Source organism: Panthera tigris, chromosome E1, assembly GCF_018350195.1.
Source record: "Panthera tigris isolate Pti1 chromosome E1, P.tigris_Pti1_mat1.1, whole genome shotgun sequence".
Classification (NCBI taxonomy): domain Eukaryota; kingdom Metazoa; phylum Chordata; class Mammalia; order Carnivora; family Felidae; genus Panthera; species Panthera tigris.
The window spans coordinates 46,094,159-46,117,205 of NC_056673.1; the positions used below are offsets into that span (position 1 = coordinate 46,094,159).

General features: G+C 48.6%; 1 protein-coding gene across 3 annotated transcripts in view; it reads right to left on the minus strand.

The window, feature by feature from the left end:
• Nucleotides 1–23,047, minus strand: part of ERN1 (endoplasmic reticulum to nucleus signaling 1) — an 82,364-nt gene that overhangs the window by 16,989 nt on the left and 42,328 nt on the right. For all 3 annotated transcript variants that reach the window (XM_042967345.1, XM_042967344.1, XM_007088275.3), the window contains 10 exons: nt 19,987–20,020; nt 18,919–18,991; nt 15,667–15,739; nt 13,221–13,343; nt 11,758–11,859; nt 10,668–10,929; nt 9,356–9,434; nt 8,011–8,176; nt 4,314–4,432; nt 1,435–1,626 (listed from right to left, as the gene is read on the minus strand). In XM_042967345.1, coding sequence (XP_042823279.1) covers nt 1,435–1,626; nt 4,314–4,432; nt 8,011–8,176; nt 9,356–9,434; nt 10,668–10,929; nt 11,758–11,859; nt 13,221–13,343; nt 15,667–15,739; nt 18,919–18,991; nt 19,987–20,020 — 1,223 coding nt within the window. The remainder of the gene's footprint in view (nt 1–1,434; nt 1,627–4,313; nt 4,433–8,010; nt 8,177–9,355; nt 9,435–10,667; nt 10,930–11,757; nt 11,860–13,220; nt 13,344–15,666; nt 15,740–18,918; nt 18,992–19,986; nt 20,021–23,047) is intronic.

Sequence of the window (23,047 nt, forward strand, 5' to 3'; positions counted from 1 at the left end):
TTTCACGGAAGTCTGGGAGTGGTTGCAAAAATGAAACCGAGGAAGAATGGTTATGCCACGTAGCTTGGAGCATGGTGGACACAGGCAGCTCCAGGCTTGCCGTCCACTACGGCTGTGCACTTGACAGAGGGGAGTGCACAGACGGCCACCGACCAGGCAGAGGAAGCAGCGGGGGCTCGGAACCTTGCTGCCATCTTCCCACGGCCACACAGCCAGAATGTGGCTGAAATGTGGCGCCTGGCCAAGGCCCCACTCCAGCCCCATTTCATCAAGCTGCCCTCCCCATACCCCACACTCTTCTCTCTGTTCTGAGAAATTCTTTGTCATAATTTGAAGCAGCAGTGAGCCATGATTGTACCGCCTGTGTGGGAAGGGGACCGAAGGGATGGGTCTGTAGCCAACACCCCCTGGGAGTTTTCTGGTTCTCGTGTACACCCCCCACACTCTCTCTCTCTCTCTCTCTCTCTCTCTCTCTGAACTTGGGTTCAAATCCATCACCGGCTGACTAACCCTGGGAAAGTTATTTAACTTCCCAGAGCCCGGCTTCTTCATTTGTGGGCAGGGCACAGTAATAATGACCTCGCAGGACTGTGTGAGGTAAAACAGAAAACAGTGCACGTGGAGTGGACCCATCTGTACCAATGGAAGGGTCTGTCATCGCCATTCCTGCAGGGGACATGAGCTTCCTGGGCACTAGTATTCCCAGGTGATGACACTTCAATGCTCTGAGCAACTCGAATATGGAATATTCTTCTACAAGGTTTTATCCGACCCACAACATATTCAACCATGTAAATTTAGCTCGCTCATTTCCAACTAGAAAGTACAAGGGGGGCTGCCGTTTTCACTCGTGCCAGTGTCTCTAAGAGGCAGTTTGTAAGGGAGGAAAGTTAAGTGGATTTTCATCTATTATGACTATTCTCAAAAAGGGAAATAGTTAACTTTGGATGGCTCAGTCGGTTAAGCGTCCCAACTCTTGGTTTCGGCTCAGGTCACAATCTCACGGATTCATGAGTCTGAACCCCACATCAGGCTCTGTGCGGACAGTGAGGAGCCTGCTTGGGATTCTTTCTCTCCTCCTCTCTCTCTCTGCTTCTCTCCTGCTCACACTGTCTCTGTCTCTCTCAAAGATAAATAAATAAACTTTAAGAAGGACTTCCTTCTCTTAAAACAAAAATAAAAACAAACAAAAAACCCTAAAATGATCTGCAAGCAAGGTTTACAGATCAGCTTTTACAATGAGTTAACTCTAAGACATAGGTAAAAAAATTTCCTGAGAAGCTAGTGTCTCTTTGATTACAATGTTTCTGAAGAGAAGCACATACTTACTCTTAAATGTGAAAGGAAGCATATCTGCTCGTTTGTCATGCACATCAGGTGACCAGCACAGTTCAAAAACATACAGGAAGGCAAAGGGAAGGGGCCGAGCTTTACCAAGGGGTAGGTGATGATGAAGGCCACCCAGCCGATGAGCAGGAAGGTGCTCAGGATGATGGTGGCTATGTCCTTCAGCACAGAGTCCACGGGGGCCTCGGGCTTAGCGGGGGCATGCTCGAACTTCTCCTCCACCTCCTGTGAAACGGCGGTGGGCGCGTTTTCTGAAGTCTGCTCGACCAGGTTGATAACCTTGTGTGGGACAGAGGGACTATGTCACTGCAGAATTTCTAGCCAGATACGAAATGGCCAAACAGTCAAGAGTAGTCATGACTATTTACCAGGAATGACCCCCACCGTAAAATGTGTTTTTTTTAAAGCTCATCAAAGATCACAAAGCCAAACAATCGCTGTCTTTATCAAAGTGACTGCCCTGAGAGGCCATGCTTTATTGTAGCGATTGTATCAGTACTGAGGAACAGTTCTAACAGCAGTACTTTGGGAAATGGCTTCAGATCCCATATTCTTTTGAAAAGCCTTACTGAAGGCAGAGACCTCCTCCTTTGATGGTAGATTTGGTAACTGGGAAAACTCTGAAATCATCTGTAACAAAGTCTGGTAAAAATGTTGGCGGTCATTAATACCATGTCACATTAAAAAGGTGGCTCAGTGGATTAAGCGTCAGACTCTTGATTTTGGCTCAAGTCATGACCTCAGTTTGTGGGATCGAGCCCAGTGTCAGATTCCACACTGACGGTGCAGAGCCTGCTTGGGATTCTCTCTCTCCCCGACTCTCTGCCCCTCTTCCACTCGTGTGCACACATGTGCCCTTTCTCTCAAAATAAATAAATAAATTTAAAAAATAAAAAGGAAAACAACGTGTGTGCACACACACGCGGCTGAAGAGTAATGAAGCAGCTTGCTTCTGTGGCTTATAAACTTTCGGTGCAACTCCAAAAACAAAATCATTTTCTCGAGTATTCCACTCTGTTTCAAAGTTTCAGAAAAACATCAGAATCTTTTGTTAAAAAAACTTTTACTTGGGAAGCCCAGAATGAAATCAGATAAAAGTGGACCTTCCGTCTGAACTTCTTGGAGGCTCTAGGACTTCAAGAACAGTTTATAGAACACGTCGATTCATTCTCGAACATCCAGGGTTCCAGGAGTGCCATTACTGCTTGTCCAATGAAGTGACTGCACGGCCTCTGGGCAAGTGCAGAGGGTTTGGCATCCCCCCAACACCTGACCCCACGCACCCACCTCTCCCGTCCCGATTCCTGCCTAGGGCTCTCTCCCAGCAGCTGCCCCACCCCTACAGTGCATGGGGCTGGGTGGGACGGCTGGTGTGGAGCAGGCAGCTCAGGAATGTCTGCTGAGCACGTGACCAGGAGCAACCCTCCTTTGGTTAGATTCTGTTCAAATGTGTTTCTTAAAGAAGGTGCCTTACTGCCATATCAATGTACTTCAGAGTATTTTAATGGAGTTTTAGAAAACGCTGTTCAAGTTTGGATGATTATTAAAATCCTAACTGGGGCTACCTCTGGGTGTTACATTAAGGGTACTGTCCTCTTTCTTCTCTATACTTTTATTTTCTAAGCGTTCCAGGATGGATAGGAGTCACTTTGATAAGATCAAAATCAGATGGAGACTTTAGGGCACCAATGCTTTCCAAAATCACTGTCCTAGGACTCCATGTATTTTCCCAACTGGCTACCTCTAGAGTAACAGGCAACTCAAGATATTTTGCTCTAGAATCTTCAACAGGCACATGCTTTTCCTTCCTTTCTCTCTGGATAAAATCTGGACCCCTACAGTGAACTTGCCATGATCGTGGTCCCCCCGCAAGCCAGCCCCTCTCGTCTTCCTTGGACCTTGTCCCTTCTCAGGCCCCTTCTCGGGCCTGGGGTCTCCACGGCAAGGATGCCAAGACTCGCCAAGTCCAAATGGACCTTCGGACCCGCCCCCACCTCACTGGTCATGCTGGACACCTGCCTGCAGAGCCACCCTCCTGCCTTCTCCACCTGCTCTGTGCCACCTACGGGCATAGCAGTGGTCTCCCAGCCCCCTGGCTTCTGACTGGGACACCAGCAGATGGGCCAGAGGGAGGAGAATGAGGTCCAGTTCCGTGGGGTTGCTGAACATGTCAACTGAACCTCTAGGCTCCTGGCCACTCCCTCCCCCCAACTTCGGGCTAAAGGATGCTAAGAGAAGCCCTGGGACTGTCCACATCTGTGTGAACAATCTCTTCATTACACTGCCCTCCGATCGTCCTAATCTGAGTGGCCACTGGTGTCCAGCTGAGACCCTGACTGGCACCCTGCCTCCCCAGGGCTGCAGGAGGGCAGCCCAGGTCAGAGGCTCGTGGCAGCTACCGCTTGGGTGGGCCTCCCCACTGCCCAAAGCTCCATCCCGTGGGCACCCTGGGTCCCCACCAGACCGAGCAGCCAAGCAGGCTGCTTCCAAAGGGCCACTCCTGGCTTCGTGAAGCTTCAGGTCTCCCACGTCCTCTTTTCATCAACCCTTTGCTCCACTGCCACGTGCCAGGGAACCTTGGTAACATGGTTCCTCTGTAGGACACGGCCCCACTTCTCACGACTCCCCCCTCAGTGGCCTCGGAGTAGGTATCGGCCCCAGAGGTGCCCAGGCAAGGTCAGTCCCACCTCCAGGACCTCATCTCTGCTGCTCTCTTCCCTCCAGTGCCCTCTGCCTCTCTCCCACCGAGCCAGACCTCCCCCCCCCATCCCTCCACCTTTCTTACAGCCGTCACTAAGCCCTTAGCACCAACCCCCCAGCAGTCTGTCATGGGGTGATGCGTGCTACGGATTCCCGAGCATCCCTCTCCCCTCCCGAGTTCACCGTAAGCTCTAAAGCCAAGGGCAAATGCCTTAGCCCCCAACACCTCACATGAGGAGCCAGGAACTGTTTACGCCCCCACTCACTTCCTCAAAGCTCTTCTTCTCTGAATCGGCAGGAATCACATTTTCTCGATGTTTGGGCAGATTATTGGGGAATCTCTCCAGCATCTTGGTAGACGCAGACAGGGGGGTTTCATGGTGTCCTACGAGAGGAAACAAGCCTTCCATGAGAGCAGCCCCCCCACACGGTGAAAGCCCCCCACGCTAAGCTTAGCCTACAGTGGCTCCCCGCTGAGGGGCCCACAGCGCAAACACCCACATTTGTAAAGTGAGAGAAAACGACAGGCAATTACCAGAAAAATCTCGAGACAGAAATCTGATTACTCGGTGGCACGTATACAGTATTCTGAATCTCGTAATGAGGGACAAAGAAGTGTCCTTGTCATGAGAGGAATCAGGACCTTCGAGACGTGTTCAGAGTAAGACTTGTGTGGGTAATTCCTACTTTAGGCTGTATGCTGCCCAAGCATCATGAAGCTTCATTAAAAATTCACGCAGTTCTCCCCAGTTACCTTGTAATATCCCTCTACTAAGCGTCTCACGTTCCCCCCTTGATATTTAAATTGCTCAGGCGGAGTTCTATTCCGATGATCTGCATGCATACTTCCATCCTGGGAAGTGGTGAATTATGCATAAAAGAGAAACACGATGGATTTGCTGGGGAGCAGAGGGTCACGGCTCTCTCAGCGCCCACTCCCTGTTCTCCACACTATCTAGTACATGTTACACACTGATTGAGCGCCTACTGTGTGCATTTCACTGTAAGAGAGACAAAGTTGAATATAAAATAAGCAACTGGGACTTGATCTGGCGGGAAAGTCTGTTTAGCTCTAACATTAAATGACTCCTGTACTAACTACCCAGAAGAACCAGTTCACTCTCACGCTGGGCTGTCAGCCCCCTGACATACTTTCTTTTTTGTTCTTTCACTGTGATTCGGGTCTCACCCTATGGATCCCTCCACTGTTCTCTCAAACCTATCAAAGATTTTATGATCTGTATTTCCAAGACAAAAATAAGCAAGAACTAGTCCAAGCTGTGTACATTCCTTGATCTGGAAAAAACCTTTATCTTTAGGTCAGTTCTCTATCTACAAGAGAAGACTGCTCTTTAAGGGAAACCTTGTTTTGTTTTAAATCATCGCCAGGTGAGGACCGTGAGACATGCTTTGCCGTGAAGCAGGGTGTCCTCAGGTGGGGTCCACCTACCTCAGCCCTGAGATCAGACTTACTGATGGGGCCCGGGGGTCTGAATGTGAGTTTCTCCCGGTGCCTCTGAGGTTCACTAATGAGAAACCTTCACTCTAGGGGAAAGCAGGGTGCCTTCCACGTGCCGCCTTGTGCTGCGGGGGCCTCCCCCAACCCTGCAACTCCCCCCACAACAGACCACTGCAGCCCTGATTAGCCCGCAGCCCGCTTCCTCCAGGGCTACTTCTCCTGAATCTGGGCCTTTAGGAATCTCATCCTGCACACTCCGAACCAGCGGCTCCACAAGGCCAATCATGAGATCCTCAAACGTGTACAAACAGTACCTGGTCTTAGTGGTTTATCTGTCCCCATCACCATGTCTGGGCTCCAGAGCAAAAAGCACAGGACCTGCCCCAGACCTACTGAATTGGGATCTGCAGGGGTCACACGTGTTTCTGTGACAGAGCCCCCAGGAGAAGCCAAGGGCAGTCCGGGTTAGGGCCACTGCTCGGGGGAAACCCTAAGGCTGTGCCACTCAAGGTGAACGGACTCAGTTTATTTTCCAGACCAGTGGGAAAGAGGGACGATCCTTAATGTCCTCCACAAACACCAAATCAAAGGACAAGGCTGGACGTAAAAGAGCGCATGTTATTGTACCTGTGGCCCTGAGTCTATGCAGAGATGGTCAAGTCGTTCCACTGCCTTATTTAAAAATGACTGGCTCTGGAGCTCCTCAAGGGGACTTCAGAGGTGTGAGAGGATCCCCTAATTACTTCTTTATACTTTGTTGAGTTTCTCAGTTGTCTTACTTGGACAACCTTTACATCTTAAAAGGATATCTTTCTGCGGCGCCTGGGTGGCTCAGTTAAGCGTCTGACTTCAGCTCGGGTCATGATCTCACAGTTTGTGGGTTCGAGCCCTGCATCGGGCTCTGTGTTGACAGCTCAGAGCCTGGAGCCTGCTTCAGATTCTGTGTCTCCCTCTCTCTCTGCCCCTCCCCCACTCATGTTCCGTCTCTCTCTCAAAAATAAACATTAAAAAAAAAAATTTTTTTTAAAAAAGGGTATCTTTTTGCAACCTAGCCATGAAGACTTTCTCCCCATGTTTTTTATACTCTTACATACACATTTCTTTAGTTTCCAACAGTTTGTTCACTTCGTGACCACTGGTGGGCAATTTATGTATCCCTTAACTGGTACATAAAACTAAGTGACCTTGTGATTTTAATAGCCTCCACTCATCAGCTATTTTTTTTCTTCACCTGGGTCCACTCACACATGCTCTTGAAACTACTTTTGTTCAAAAAAAAGGTAGAATTACTTTGTTATCTCCTTTGCCCATTATTCTGTAAAAATAACCAGAAGAAAGTGGCTACAGGGAGTCAGGAAGAACAAAGAAGAACAGGACCGGGACAACCACGAAGGGAGCGATCGGGACTCCAGGACGCTCAGGCTCCTGTCTGCAACACCCAGTTACACACCCCCGTCCGGATGCCACTGCGGGACAGATCCTGAGGCCTTCTGGGCCCACGCTGCTCTATGTCCCTTCCCGGTGCCTCTGGTACTGCCCTCTCTCTCCTCCATTCCAGTCAGCTGCTAGTAGGGGGGCAGGGGAGAGAAAGGGGTAGTGGGGGTGGGTGGGGGGACCTCATCAACCCGTGTGCTCTGGCACCCCCCGCCTCCTCTCTCCTCCCACAAGGCTACATCCTCACCTCTCACCACTTCTGGGGCTGACAGTCAGCAGATTTGGGGGAGACAGGGCACAGAAGGCAAATCAGATTCAAGAAAACGCTGTCCTGCTCTAATTGCTTGGGACACTTGCCAGAGACACAGCTCCTCTCACGTGACTGCCTTCATCTGTCACACTCACTGCCTTCGGGTGTCATCTCAACTTATCTCTGTGGCTCACAGGACCCCCAATTCAACCCAAGGGCCGTTAGCAAGGACAGCAACAAATGGAAGAGAAAGGAAAAGGGACCACCTCCCCACCCCCATCCCCACCCCCCCACACACACCAGGGACTTGTGCTGTGGCTCCCTGACTCAAGTCTAGCCTTGAACCAGACTCCTCACCCCACCCAATCCTTCCCGGGTCTCCAACCCTCTCCTCCCCCAGCCCTGGCTCCCACACCAACCCCAAGGGAATTCTTCCATAGGAGCTGCCCTGGTTCCCCATAAGTGGAAATGCCAAGAGTGTCTACCTCACAAGGGGCCGCTGTGAGAAATAAGGAGACGGGTTCTAAAGTGCTTACTGCCAATGCCCGACATGGAAGACGTTCAGCGTGCCAGATAACTGCACGAATTTTATGTTAGTCGGTACTTGAGTTCTGTAACATTAAGCAATTTTTGAGAAGTGACTTGGTAACACAGCTACTCTATTTATTTTCCTTGGGGGTAAAACTGTTCCCAGGTCTGAAAAGACTAATTTGGACCTGAACTGAGCACAGCGCATTAACCACAGTAACTAGCACGGAGGGCTTTTGTCCACCAGGGGGCAGCACGCCATTGCCTGAGGAGCCGAGAGACCCACTCTTACCTATCAGAAGCCAGTAGTTCCTCAAGTAGTTGAGCTTGCTCTTCCCTTTGAGCCCAGGGTCAAACTTTAGGTCTGTGCTGGGCGTGATCACACACTCCCCTTTGTCCCCAATGGTGACCCCGTCAGTCTGGGGGCCTTCCAGCAAAGGAAGTGTGCTGCCTCGGGGCTGTGAAGACAGAACAGGAGTGAGGCCTGTGGCAGCCCTTGCGGACGAGCACCCAAGGGACGGCCACCCTCCAGGGAAGGGATTTTTCTGTGTGGGGCTGGTCCAGGACAGTCGGAACAAGACACAAAGGCCCCAAGACGGCAGAGGCCCCTCCTTCGACATGTGACAAGGCCGTGTTGACATCTTTATCACGGACGTCTTTTTTTTTTTTTTTTCAATGTTTATTTTTTGGAGAGACTGAGTGTGCACGGGGGAGGGGCAGAGAGAGACGGAGACACAGAATCCGAAGCAGGCTCCAGGCTCTGAGCTGTCAGCACAGAGCCTGACACAGGGCTCCAACTCCCAAACCATGAGATCATGACCTGAGCCGAAGCCAGACGTTTAACTGACCGAGCTACTCAGGCGCCCTATATCGTGGCCATCTTTTAAAATTCTTAGGTCTGGGAACCAGGCAGAAGGCGTGTGGAATTCCCAGAGGCTCCTGTGAGGAGCAGAGGGAAGTGAAGGAGTCCGAAGGGTGACACTGACCAAGGTAGAACAAGTTCCAGCCAGGAGCCGGGTGCAGGCGCTGCCCTGCTCACAGGAGCGGCCGACAGTCTAACTGAGAAGACAAGAGATGCCGACCAGACAGCTCCAGTGCTGGAAGGACCCGACCAGCGGCCACGATCATCACGCCTCGAACGTGCAGAGACAGAGCAGTCTGAAGAGGCCGGCGAGGTCTGAGGAGACCTCGACGGGTCACAAAAGGTTGGGAAGGCTTCGGACAGGAGAAAGGAAAGGAGAGCGTTTGAAGCGCGAGGCGCCACCTGAACAAAGGTGGAGAAAGGCGAACAGGAAACTTCTGGAAACGGGGAGAAGATGGACCATCCGACTCTCCCAGAGACGCCAGCAGTGTGGCCGAAGGGCCCTGCGTGACTGGACTGAGGAAGGCGTGAACACCAGCCTGGGGACTCTAGACTTGAACATGAAAGCAAAGTGGCATGACCAGGGCTCTTGTCACGCATCTTTCCTCACAAAGTAGAACGCGGTACGGGCAGGGATTGTCTCTGAGGATTTGAGACCTGTGTCTTGATGCTTTACCCACAGGATGTCCACTTATAACTCAGAGTCATCTTTGCTAAATGGAACAGGAGCAGTTAGGAGGAGGCTGCATCTGTGAGCCCCCCAAAGTAGACTTACCACAACGGCGACCCCCTCGTGCACCATGGAGGGGGAGGCATACAGGCTGGTAGAGTATTTCCCGACATACAGGGTGGGCCTAGGAGACAAACAGACACACACATTCCACAGCCATTTAATTCCTGCATCCCGCAAAAGGGGCCTTTCTGGAGAGAAGTATCCCAGCCCCAAATGCCACTCAGAAGAATAACCAGATTAACCCCTAGCCTTCCGAGCGGTGGGGATGTAAAGGCCGAGCTACTGTCCTGGGAACCCGGACTGCAGGCCCCCGCTGTCACTCACTGCCTACAAACAAAGATGTGCACAAGTCACCTAAGTGCAAGCCTGGGTTTCCTCCTCTGCAAATGGCAGGGCCACACTACGGCATGCCCACGATGTCCGCAGAAAGAACCATGTGCGGTGATCATCCGGGAAGGACCGAATGTTTGCAACCGTCGCAAAGCCTCTAAGATAAGATGGTCCCGGCCACAGCACGCTCCAGCAACCAGGCTGCCATTCTCTCTCCAGATTCTCAAGGAGTCTAGAGGTTCTACAGAAGCCCTAAGAGACAGTCAACTGCTCTAATCAGGATGGCTAGAGCCAAGGGATACACGGAAAGTTCCAACCGGGTAAGACTTCCATTCCCCGGGGTGGGTGGGCTTGGGCTTTGGCTGTGGTGTCGGCATGAAGGTGTCGGGGTGGCACCTCTAGACCCTTCTGGTTTCTGTCAACAGCCACTTTGGGGTTGGTCGTCCACTGAATTCTTGAAACTTCTCTCAACAAATATTTTACGTTTCAAAGGTGTACAACTCAGAGAACACTTTCCAGTCCCCTTTGCTCTTTTCTGCAGCTCTGTAAGGTGGGGACTGGGAGGCAGTGAGTCCAAGGGACCTTGTTTCAGGTTGTTAACAGGCAGGGATGGCGAACACAAGCCTGGGGCGTCTTAGACGTACACACTGTAACACTCTTCCCGATTTTTACAATGTTTCAATAACAGCAAAAATCCAGAAACCACAGTTAAAAAACAAATACACCTCCCGTGTTCCCGCCAGCTGAGACATATCCAAATTGTACTGTAGCTATATACTGGCAGTGTCTTTCTTATCCCTGCTCATGATTTTAATTTATTTAATATTCAAAAGTTCTGAAGCATCAAGGGATGCCCCGGTTCTTATACGTATTATGAGCTTTCTGAGTAAGCCCGTCTTGGCTCTTTATACACCCCACGGCTTCAGAGATGTGTGCCTCGAGCCCTGGCACGCTACGCTACAGCAGGACTGGGACGTCTGGGTCGCAGCTGCCCTCTTCTGCCCCCGAGTTAACCCAGACTCACGTCAGCTTGCTCTTGGCCTCCGTCTCCTTGGGGAACGGGTACTTCCACTTGGTGATGCGGCCCACCTCCCCAGACATGAAGGTCAGATAGCGCAGCGTCTCCACTGCGACGTTGATGTGCATCACCTTCCTCAGACCCTCCCGCTGCCAGACATAAAAGGCCACCACAGGGGAAGCGTAGTTTTGGATCCACAGGACGTCGCCAGATTCACTGTCCACGGTCACCACCAGCCCATCGCCGTTGGACACAAAGTGGGACATCTCTGTACAGATCAAATAAACAAAGCATGCGGTCTCACCCCACCTTGTGACCACATCCTCTCTCTCTCCTGGCAAGTGGCAGTCACTCAGCTAGAGGAAACAAGACTTCTGGAGTATTCTCAGATATCCTCCCGACAATTTCGCTGGTTTCCAATGAACCCGTGCAGGCTCTATGACACGATGCAGACAGTGAGAGCTGCCTGCTCTTTAAACATAAAAGAGGATCACTCCCTGGAAGGCTATTTACTTGGGGGAGATTCTTCAGCACTCTGTTCAATTAGTGAGAGTAAATATGGAGGAGAAAAGAGCCAGAGGAGGGGCCTATGGTTCTGATATTGTAGAGCAATCATTTTGAACGGACTGATCAGGCTGAAAGTCAAAGCTGACCACCGACACTGCCCACGTCTGCCCACAGAGGAGATTTCTGGCAGACTTTCAGGTATTGGTGTTCAGATGGCAAAACCTTTTTTTAGCGTCCACTTGAGCTGGGGGAGTGTTTGCGAGAGAAACGGGGTGGGCTGTCGATGTCACAGCTGACGCTTAATTCTGCCTCCCATGGGCTTCTGGTGCATTCCTTCTGTGACACGGAGGGACTCACCAAAGCGCACCCCTCCCTCCTCTCAGGCTAAACTCCCCACCTGTTTCACTGAGGTTTCCCTCCACACTTCTCACCCCGGCCCCGGCCTTCAACACTGTCAAATTATTTACCAGAAGCCCAGAAGCTGGCGATCGAGAGTGCCTTAAGAGAAAACCCAGCGTCCAGGAGAGACTGCTTCCTCTTGGGTCACAAATACCCAGCCAACCTCGCACAGCCGCCAGGGAGCACTTACTGTAGTCCCCGTCGTCCTCCGGCAGTGAGGCCGCGTAGTCGAAGTAGGTGGCATTCCACCGGAGCTCGCGGGTTTTGGTGTCGTACATGGTGATTGTATACTCTGGAGAACACACACCAGCCTGTTACCTGGAGGGGCCATGGCTCCCACTGAGGTGCTGCCCGTATCTAAACTACAGCAGATAAGGGGCGCCTGGGTGGCTCAGTCGGTTAAGTGCTCGACTCCTGGTTTCAGCTCAGGTCTCGATCTCACGGTTTCGTGAGATCGAGCTCCATGTAGGGCTCCATGCTGGTTGGGATTCTCTCTCCCACCCTCTCTCTCAAAATACATAAATACACTTTAAGATAAATAAATTACTACAGACACATCCTCTCTAAATTGTGTGTAAAATGTCCAGGCCATCCATGTAGAAAGAGAAAGGCCACGTAGATGAGAGCTGAAGTCCCAGACACGAGTGAACCCGGCCGATGGCATGTGGGGCGGGAATAAGCCAGTCACACTGCACCCTTGAACTCATGACTCACCGAATCAATATCATGGTGTTGTTGGTGTTTTGTTTTCTTTTTTTAATTGCACATCACTTTTTTTTTTTATCATGGTTTTATCATGGTTTTTTTTTTTAAACCACCTGTTACGGGGTACTTTGTTATACAGCAATAGATAGCTGATCTTAGAGAAGGGTACCTAGAAGTGGGGTAGGGCCATAACAAAAAAAACGAAGCATGTAGCATTGACCGGGACAAGGTGGCAGCTGGAGGCTGACAGGTCACCGTGGAGACTGAAAGAGCAGTAAGGAAATGCTACCGGAAGCTGCAAAGGGATGGCCCAGGTTACACAGTGGTCACACTATTAGGAAGACCAGTGCTTGCAGTCACTTGGAAAAGTGCAAGAAAGCACCTTGGGAACTTTGTGGATCTGGTGGAGGTAACCCGACCCCCGGGCACCCCGAGTAGTTTCTTGAATATAATGCAGGACAGAGAAGCTGAAGAAGAAACCATTCAGTTTTCAAGTGAATACAGAGAAATACAGAGGGTTCAGAACCGATGCCCCAGCTGAGCTGGAAAAGATCTTCACTGCAAAAAAAGGCCTCAAGGTCAAGATCAAATCAGGGCAAAAATGTGCATACCTGGCGGAGAGGGACCCGCTACTGAACATCTTTAAAAATAGCACTGCTTCTTCTGGGAACTGCTTGGGAAATGTTTGAGCGAGGGAAACACAGCCAAGGCAGGCAGGGGACAAAAGGGGAAGTCAGTGGAGGCTTTGCAGGCTGCGGTGGTTTGGGCTAATCCCTCAGGCAATGGGGAGCCATTGTGGGGTCTTCTAAAGGGGAACAATGTGGAAAAATCTGCATTTGGAGAAAACAGATCTGGAGACCTTCTAGAGAATGAAGCCCCGGGCAAAGGCTACTTCGGGTTCTTTTTTGGAAAGAGGCAGCTGGTAGGTAATAAAAGGTTCCCTCTTACCTGTTCGCCCGAGATACAGCAGAGAGGTTGATGGGCAGAGACTGTCTGCAAAGGCCGATGACAAAGTCTGCTGCTTCTCCCCGGTCAGAAGATCAATAACATACCAAATGTCCTGCTTTTTACCTGAAAGGTCACGAGGACACGCTGTGGTTTACGCTCATCCAATATGAGAAAAAAATGTATCTCTGCCAAAACGTTCTCTGTGCCGAGAGGCCTGAAGTTCTTGTGATGTTGAAGACATTCCCGTGATGCTCCAAGGGTGACAAGGTAAGTGGAAATGAGATAATAAAACTTGTGGAGCCGCTGGGTCTTATAATAACTTAATAACCTAATGATGGTTTAAAAATTTCTTCAAACCTACTAACCTAATAACTCATAGATTTTACTGCTTTGATTAGTGGCCTTAAATATAAAAAGGCCTCGGGGCGGGGGGTGGGGGGGGGGCGCTGGGTGGCTCAATCGGTTAAGCATCCGAGTCTTGACTTTTGGCTCTGGTTCGTGAGATCCGGCTGCGTGCGGACAGCACGGGGCGTGCTTGGGATTTTCTCTCTCCCCCTCTCTCTCTGCTCTTCCCCCGCTCGCTCTCCCTCTCAAAATAAATAAACTTAAAAAATATATATGAAAAGCCTGGCCTATAAAGGACAATCCTTTTCCCATAGACTAGGATCTATATATAGAAAGGGTCCCAAGGGTTCATCTCTCTGGTAACCATTATTCATAGATCTCCGCATCCCTACTAACGAGCCCACATGTTAAGAGGATCTACCGTCACTGTTTATATCTCTCTCATTAGCTGATACCTCTGACCGGGCAGTAGTCGGTTGCAACCTGGTGCTAATGAGGCCGAACTTTTCTCAGCCCCTGACGCCAGCCAGCAAGTTATTTGCCAGCCACACACTACACCCTACTCCTCGGTCAGCTGATTAAAAGGTATGAACAGGCAGACAGCACAGCCAAACAACACTCCTGGGGAATCTCAAAGCATATGCATCTACGATCTACGGAACATACACCAGAACATCATCCCGGTGATAGTGAGTCCGTAGCGTGGGCCTCTCATCTGAAAGTCAACGCATTCACCGTAATGTGTGCATTTCCGTTTTGTAAGGCATGGCCTTACGTGGTCACTTGTATCTTCCTAACTTATTGGCCGAGGTTCCTCTTTCAAGGGAAACGTGGAAGCAGAGTACAGGGATGTCAGGAAGATCACAGGTCGTCAGAATTTGCTAAAGCTACACTTAGTTCTAACAGATGTAATGTATATGCCTAGTCTACATATGTGAAACTTGTCGATAACTTTCTGTTCTCAACAACAAAATCTTAATATGAAAAAGATCTGCAGATAGAGTGAAAACATCACCCAACAGCTGTGACCATGAGCCCTTTCCATCTGGCATGGCACCCTTACTTCAAGAACCATTACAGTCTGCGTAACTCAGTTACCTCTTTAATGATGGATGGGGCAACTGCCACAATTTTAAATATGTTTAATGAACCACTTAAGAGGGTACCACACGAAGATGATGGAAACACACTATCCTAAATGCATCATAAGGGATGAGCTGCTGGCAAAAGCTAGAAGACTAGACAGAAAACAGGGACACAGATGGTCAGATGGGCCCAGAGCGAGGCCCAGGGGAGAAAGAAAGCCTCTGTTGATCACTTCCTCTGAATTTCAAGGCTTGGGACTTCCTCTTTCTGAAGGTGTGCGAGAAAGCAACAGCTCCAGCGTCCCTGGCAAAAACTTAAAAATCCAGCCTGCACTTAATGCCCAGAAACACACATAAAGCTCCCGAGGCATGAATAGGCAATAAGAACTTTCAGTTCCTCAGAAGGAAAGCTGCTGTATAAATACAGGATATTATTACTACTATGATTTCAAGATAAACACAGCTCTCCTTTGTATTACAAATGCATTTTTATTGACATTTTGGCAGCAACATGGTAAAAGAAAAGAGGCGATCTGATGCTTTGAAAGAGGTGACCCCCATAGGTATGAAGGCAGCTTATCTAGCCAAGCTGTTAAGTGCTGTTTTATCCAATATTCTGATAGCAGGAAATACTAAGAAAGTCCTATAATTAATAGGCAGAACCTGGCTTCCCTTTCTTGGCTCAGAGTCTTGTGTTCACTTTAAATTTCATCCAATTGCTTCTGGGTATGTTGCAATCTTTAAATCACAGGGGTAAGTCAACACAGCAGCTAAAAAGCTTGTTAAATGAGTAACCATATTAATGTGTCAAGTCTGCTCCCAAGTGGGGGGAACCTTTCCTTAATTGGTCAGCTGATCCTGGCGTGAACAAGCACAACCAAGGCAAGAAAGACCTTTCACAGAAGGGTTGGTGGGGACTGACTGCACACCTCTCTCTCAGACACACCATTGTCCCAGAACCTGGGACTCGTTTCCAAAGAGATCAAAGTTTCGGTGTTGAAAACAGGAACTCTTACCCATGTAGAGAATTCCATCTGAACTTCGGCATGGGGATGCCTGTACGAGCTCTGGGATGGTAAAGGGAAGTTTCTTTAAAAAAAAAAAAAAAAAGGAAAGGAAAAAATAAGTTAACCAAGTCTTGTGCAATTATTATAATTTTACTGTAGTCTTTCTGTTACCCAATTCTGCGAAAAAGAGAGAAGCAGTGTTGATGGTAGATGGGAGTTTTCCTGACTGGAAACCCAAGAACAAGGGGGGCCTAGATGCCCTAGGCTTCCATATCCACTGTGGACAAGACTCCAGCCGCCAGGTCCCCTCCAGGAGCCCCTCAGAGTGTCTTGTCCAGAGCACTTCTGGGGAAGACACAAACCTTTGCTGAAAACACTTACACAAATATGGAGAGTGACAGAATCTTTGAAATTTGGGGCGGGGGGGGGGGGAGGGGGGAGGGGGGAGGGGTGGACAGAAAGAATTCTCTTGTCTTGGAAAACTGACCCAGAGCCAGCGAGGCTGAGTGGAATGACATGTTTTCAGAGTGTGTGCGAGCCAAGAGATTCATTCTGAAGAGAAGCGACCCCAGCACCCAGCTGAAGCTTGAAGGGAAAGGAGAAGTCAGCATTATGTGGGTGACCCAGGAGCTTGAGGTGGAAAAAGAAGTTCTGATGTTTGCTTCAGAAAATAATTCTCTACTGAAAAACACAGAAAATTAAGCCTTTTTCAGTATTAGAAAGAAATTATGGTAGGCGCCAGGAAAAGAAACTCAAAGGAATCCACATGTTTCAACTGCATTTCATCAGAAAACTGATTCTTCTGAGTCCACACAGCTGACATCTGAGGGGTTCTTCTGGTTAACATTCGTTTCAGTATACTTTATTTTTGGAACATTCTGTGTTCTTGAAACTATTCTATACATATGCCTGCTTCTACCACACTGTCATCTTTTTCTCCAAAAAAGAAAAAGATTTCTCTCTAGCTTTAACAAACAGAACTTTAAATAATCAATCGTTTGGATTTTCCCATTATCCCAACACTTAAATGAAGCCTTAGAAAAGGACAAATGCCAAAGAGAGGCTGTCGTGACTGACTGGATTTTTGTCAGGTGTTTTGGAGAATCAGAAAGTCATCGCAAGGCTTCCAGTCTGGAATCCTGTAGCGTCTGCTAAACAGCTCTACAGGACTCCCTGGCCCAAGGGGGAAACACACCGCTCGCTCCCGGAACACAGGAAGGCGTGAAGGGTGGTGGTCAAAGCATCCTTTGGAGGTTAGAGCTCAAGGCCAGTTCCAACACTTGAAGCTTTGGCCTTGGGCACATTCCTTCACTTCTGTGGGTGAGGTTTCCACACGTCTTATATGGGATAACACCTGTATCCCAGAGGGCTGCTGAAACAGGAGACAACTTCTACAGATAGTCCCACACAGGGTCTAGCAAAAAGTGCTTCGGAAACAGGCTCCGGAATGTGAAGAGAGATGCTCGAGGTGAGACACACACACACACCTCTCCACAAGGCTTGCCCTCCTCCCATCTGTTCCAGTCACGGGCGTTCATAAAACAATGTCAGAATATGCCAATCAGAGTTCACAGCCACTTATAGTCTAGACCGCTGCTTCTCGGCCTTAGCTGCACGTCAGAGTCACTTGGAGGCTTTTGAAAAAATATTTCCTATCGAAGCAGAACATACAAACAGCACACTGAGTGCACAGCTCAGCTAAGTTTTGCAAAGTGAACCAGCCCATGTAACCAGCATCCCCATGAAGCAGCAAAACATTTCCAGCGCTCCGAAAGCCCTCGCCTTCTCTTCCAATCATCCCCTCCCAGGGCCATCATTATCCTGACTTCAAAACAGCATAGGCTGGTTTTTCCTGTCTCTGAGCTTTACATAAATGAATCATTCAGCGTGTAGCCTTTCTGGTTTATCATCTTTTGTCCAACCTCCCGTTGGTGAGGTTTATCCATGCTCCTGGGTAGTGTCACAGGCCGTTGGTCCTCACTGGTGGAGACCATTGAAGGTGTATCACTATCCCATAATTTATTTATCCTGTCCACTATTGATGCTGTTTGGACAGTTTTCACTTTTTGGTTATTCTGCATCATGCTGTGGGACATCTGGTACCTGCCTTTGGGGAACACAGACACAGACACTTCTGTGGGTACACGCTGACCCAGGAAGGATTAACTGGGTCATAAGGCTTTAGAGATTTTGCCAGTTTCCAAACCGGATATACCAAGTTGCACTTTCACCAGCAGCGTCCAAGAGTTCTATGAATCTTTTGTTGGAGTCATAGGTGTACTTCAAGTACATTGTGGCCTGCCTCTCTTAATGGTGTCTCTTAACAAAGAAAAATTCTTAATTGTAATATAGTCCAATATATCTATTTTTTTTCCTTTCTCATTAGTGGGGGGCGGGGGGAGGGTTCTGTTTTGTTTTGTTTATCTCATCCAAGAAATTTTTTCCTACTCTAAGGTCGTGCAGATGTTCCATTACTTTCTTTTTTTTTCTTAAAGTTTTGTTTTTACGTTTCACACTTAGACATGCAATCTCTCTGGAACGGAGTTCTGTGTGTCTGGTGTGAGGCAAGAGCTCAGCTTCTTTTTCCACGTAGATATCCCAGGTGACTCACCACTTACTGAAAGACCACCCTTCCCCACTGCACTGCAGCCACACCTCTGTCAGAAATCAGGTGCCCGTCTATGTGGGCCTGTTTCTAAATTCTCTTATCTAGGGAGCTTTTAAAAATTCCTGATGACCTAGATCAATTAAACGGAAGCTTTTGGGATTGGGACCCAGACTCAGTCTTTTTTTGTTTGGTTTAGAGCTCTCCAGGTTATTACAATGTGTACCTAAGGTTGAGAACCACTGGTCTAGATTCTCAGATAAAGTTGGGAATGGAACATCACCTGCCCCCCTACCTCGTAAAGGGATGTCTGCTCGGGTGGAGGTGGGCAGGGCTGCAAACTACCCTCCACCCCCAATTTGAAATCACTAGTCGGAGTAAGCCCTGCTGTTAAAGGGAGTATCGTACCCCTCTAGCGTGTTGGCTGGGCCTTGAGAACCTGCTGGTCTAGATCAATGCTGCTGAATTCTGGCTGCCAGTTAAAAGCTCATTTAGGGAGCTGTAAAAAAGATATTGATGCCCAGGTCTCACAGCAGACCTCCTGAATTAGGATCTCCGGGAATTTTTTTTAAGCTCTCAGGTGATCTCAGTGTGCGACAGTTGAGGACCACTGGTCTGGAACCTCTGAAGAACACAAAGAAGCTAAATGCACTCACCGTCAGGCCTTCATTATTCTTGCCCCCAAGTGTATACAGGCTGCCATCATTGGGATCTGGGAGGAAGGCAGGCCTAGAGATTAAGCAATGAGTATCAATAATAAATTACAGCCCAGGGCACAAAACAAAATATCAAAGCCATGCAAAGCCATGATTGGGAGGAGGGGGAGGATGTGTGCGTATAAGACAATTCCACCCACGGCTCTTTCACTTTTAGCCACAAATAAAATATCCCTATGGTGACAGGCTATGTTTGAGCAGAAAAAAGCAACCTGCAAAAAAAAAAAAAAAAAAAAAAAAAAAAAGCGAAAAACCACAGAAGAGTAAACTGTCTTTTGGTCAAAGCATCCTGGATGATGATAAATAAGTGAAAAGGACCCAGTAAGTCTGCTTTCCAGTTTCCAAGTCAATTGTGTACAGAACTTTAATAATCAATATTTAATAGCATGGAACAGTACATAAACAGGTAGGACAAATCTACCTTCAGTGTTCAACAAACATTTATTTTTAAACTGGAGGCAATAAAAGCAGACTCTGAAAGCCTGACATCGGACAGGACCTGCCAAGGAGATGGATGGTGTCCAGTACATGGCTCCTCACGAAGCAGATACAACGTGGTCTTTGGTCACGTTAAGCTTCTGAAGTCTGCGCTCTGACTAGTCACTCAGAAACCTGTTGCTGAATCTTTTCTGTACTTAGGATGTCCCATCATGTGAGCTCCTGCTGGGGCCATAACGCACAAGCAGGTCACGTCCATGTTTCCCCTCCATGGTGCGACACAGTGAAGAGGGAGAGATCTAAACCCTCTGGCAGGACTTTGGCAGCTTAAGCTCAAAACTCAACTTGACTTTCATCAGACTTTTTAATATCCCTGCCTCTGCCACCCACCCCAGCAGCTGACCACCCTTTCCTGATCATAGAACCTGTAAGACTTCCTGTCTCCAGCACTCTCATTATACTTTACCTTTATGCACATAATGTACTCCCAACAGCTAGCTTCCTAAATATTAATTGACTAGTTTAGAAAATGAATTAAAGGAAAGTGCTTAAGCAAATCAGAAGACTTACTCTTCTACATGCGTTGGAACCTGCAGAACCGGATCTGTGCAAAAGAACAACAAAGGCATCGTCAGACAGACTCTAAAATATCAGGATTCCGAGAGAGCCCCCAGGACTCACTCACGAGCGACACCAATAACTTAAATTTACCTACATGAGATAATGTACGTGAAGGTACTTTAGAAAACACACACCCAAAGACACAGACGTAGGCTCTTATGATGGTCTCCGAGGCTGGATAGAGAACAGAGTAGAAGAAAACTGCTGTCAAGGAACATGCACACAGGGGCAGCTGGGTGGCTCAGTTGGTTAAGCACTGGACTCTTGATTTCAGCTTAGGTCATGATCTTGCACAGTCTTGAGACCGAGCCCCACGTCAGACTCCACACTCAGTGTGGAGCCTGTTAGGGATTTCCTCCTCTCTCTCCCTCTCCCTCTGCCCCTCCTCTGCTCCTGCTAGCTCTCTAAACAAACAAACAAACAAACAAACAAACAAACAAACAAACATTAAAAAAAAAAGGGGGGGTGGTGCCTGAGTGGCTCAGTTGGTTAAGTCCAATTTCAGCTCAGGTCCTGATCTCATGGTTTGTGATTTCGAGCTCCATGTCTGGCTCTGTGCTGACAGCTCAGAGCCCGGAGCCTGCTTTGGACTCTGGATCTTCCTTTCTCTCTGCCCCTCCCCCATTCACACTCGGTCTTCCTCTCTCTCAAAAATAAACATTAAAAAAATTTTTTTAAAAAGAAATGTGCACATAACTTGGGGGATGGACATTGAAGGAAGAACCAGTCACAACCCACGGTGGACAATGGGTCACACTGTCACTATCTGACATATCAAGGACTTTTAAAACCTAAATGATCACCCTGTCAGATATCTGGCGTGGTACTAGGTACTCCCATTAGGAAAATCAAAACGATGACTTAAGAATAAACTTTCCTGTTGATGAGAATTTTGTTGAATGGTAAATGAATGCCCCTTTGGGGCAGCAACAGGGCAATCTTAGAGCCTCCAAGGGCTTGTTTCCCTTGATTCCCTTTGATCCATTTCTTTTTTTTTTTTTTTTTTAAAGGTTTATTTATTTATTTATTTATTTTTTAATTTTTTTTTTTTCAACGTTTTTTATTTATTTTTGGGACAGAGAGAGACAGAGCATGAACGGGGGAGGGGCAGAGAGAGAGGGAGACACAGAATCGGAAACAGGCTCCAGGCTCCGAGCCATCAGCCCAGAGCCTGACGCGGGGCTCGAACTCATGGACCGCGAGATCGTGACCTGGCTGAAGTCGGACGCTTAACCGACTGCGCCACCCAGGCGCCCCCCTTTGATCCATTTCTATAAAATCTAGTTTGAAAGCAACACAAAATAGGAGGCACCTGGTGGCTCAGTCAGTTGAGCATCCGACTCTTGATTTCTGCTCAGTTAAGGACTGGCCACTTGGCAGAAAATCAAAGCTTCTAGAAGGCCTTATAAAATTTTTTTAAAAAGGTACAAATCTTTATATTATGATGTTCAAGAGAAAAGAAAACATTACACATAGAGTATTAATGCAACTGGGGAGAAAATCTTCAATGCACAGAAAAAAACAGAAAGGCAGAAAATGCTAATTGTGAATTATATTTGTTGGAAGTATACATGACCCCCTCTTTTTTTTTTTTATTTCCCAAAACTTGTATAACAACAGGCAGTACTTTTTACACTGGAAAAAAAAGGGTTTTCCCAAAGTCAATTTTCTATCTGCAGTAGTCAAAAACAGCATTATCTCTCTCTCCTGATTCTCCCAGGCACGAATCAAGAGGACGCTCCTGGTTCCTTGGGGTCAATGGCGGCATGAGAACACAGTGACACGACCAGGGCTAAAGTCCACAGGCATGAGGCAGCTCAGTCGTGAGGGGGTTCTCAGCAACCAAAGCCCCACGGGCTACACAGACCCACCGTCCGCCACTTCAAAGCTGGGGGTAAGGAGGGCTAATATTGGGACAGGATTTTTGGATACAGGGTTCCGGGCTCCACCGGCTGTGCATGTGGTGACAGACGGCTGCCTGACTCCCCCAGTCACCTGGGACTCTCAGATGAAGAAAACGCTTTCAAGCCTTATCATCTGTTGACTCTGCTTTACAAGCCCAGCTCTGACATGAAAGCATACGGTGTTCACAGTGACAGAAGCCACACAGACCGCACAGAACATGTGGTCTGTGGGCGGCAAACAAACAATTCATTAAACCAAAAACATTTTAGGAAACAGGAGGAACTTTCAGTTAGTAAGCCTGCGTTTATCGTTCCCATTAATCGCTTCTCGGTACAAACAGACTGATGCAAGAGACAGGAAATACGGACACGCGGCGTTCACCCCACCGAAAAAAGTCAAGGTGCAATTATAACCCGCTACTTCTACACAGCCCTGGCACCGAAAAAAGTCAAGGTGCAATTATAACCCGCTACTTCTACACAGCCCTGGCGCCACACAAGCCAGGAAAAGCAGGAATGCCACATTCCAAAGAAAACACGGCAGTCGGGAGGCATCTTTGTTGTCCGTTTCAGCTGCTTCAAGGCGTCACAGACACACACACACAGAGGAAGAGGAGACACTGCCAGATTCTAGCACTTTCACCAGAAATGAGACACGGAGACTGACAGGATTTCGAGTCCTGTTCGCAGGCTTATCTTTGCCGTATGGGCACCGGCTCACTCTCAGGGTCTTGCCTTCAGCTGCGGATTTTCCTGGTTTTCGAGAGGTCGTCCACGGGTCACCTGACACTGAGGCCTCAAGTCCCCAAACGTGTCCTGCACCAGACAGGTTCAGTGTCCAGTGAAGGCACAGGCCCTCGGCGGGAGCTGACCAGTGGGACAGCTACGCGGCTGTTGAGGATCTGTGCTTTCTCTGGGCTTAAGAGGAGAGGAAGGTCGGCTTAGCATTCCCACCCACTCGGTAAAATAAGGTCCCTGGGAGGAACATGCGTGGAGTCGTGGGCCAGGTAACAGCACCACCATTAATTAATTACATCAGCTCTGACAGGCGAGCAAGCGCTGCTTGGCTTCTGAGGGACGGCAGTGACCTAGGCCCTAGGGTTTTT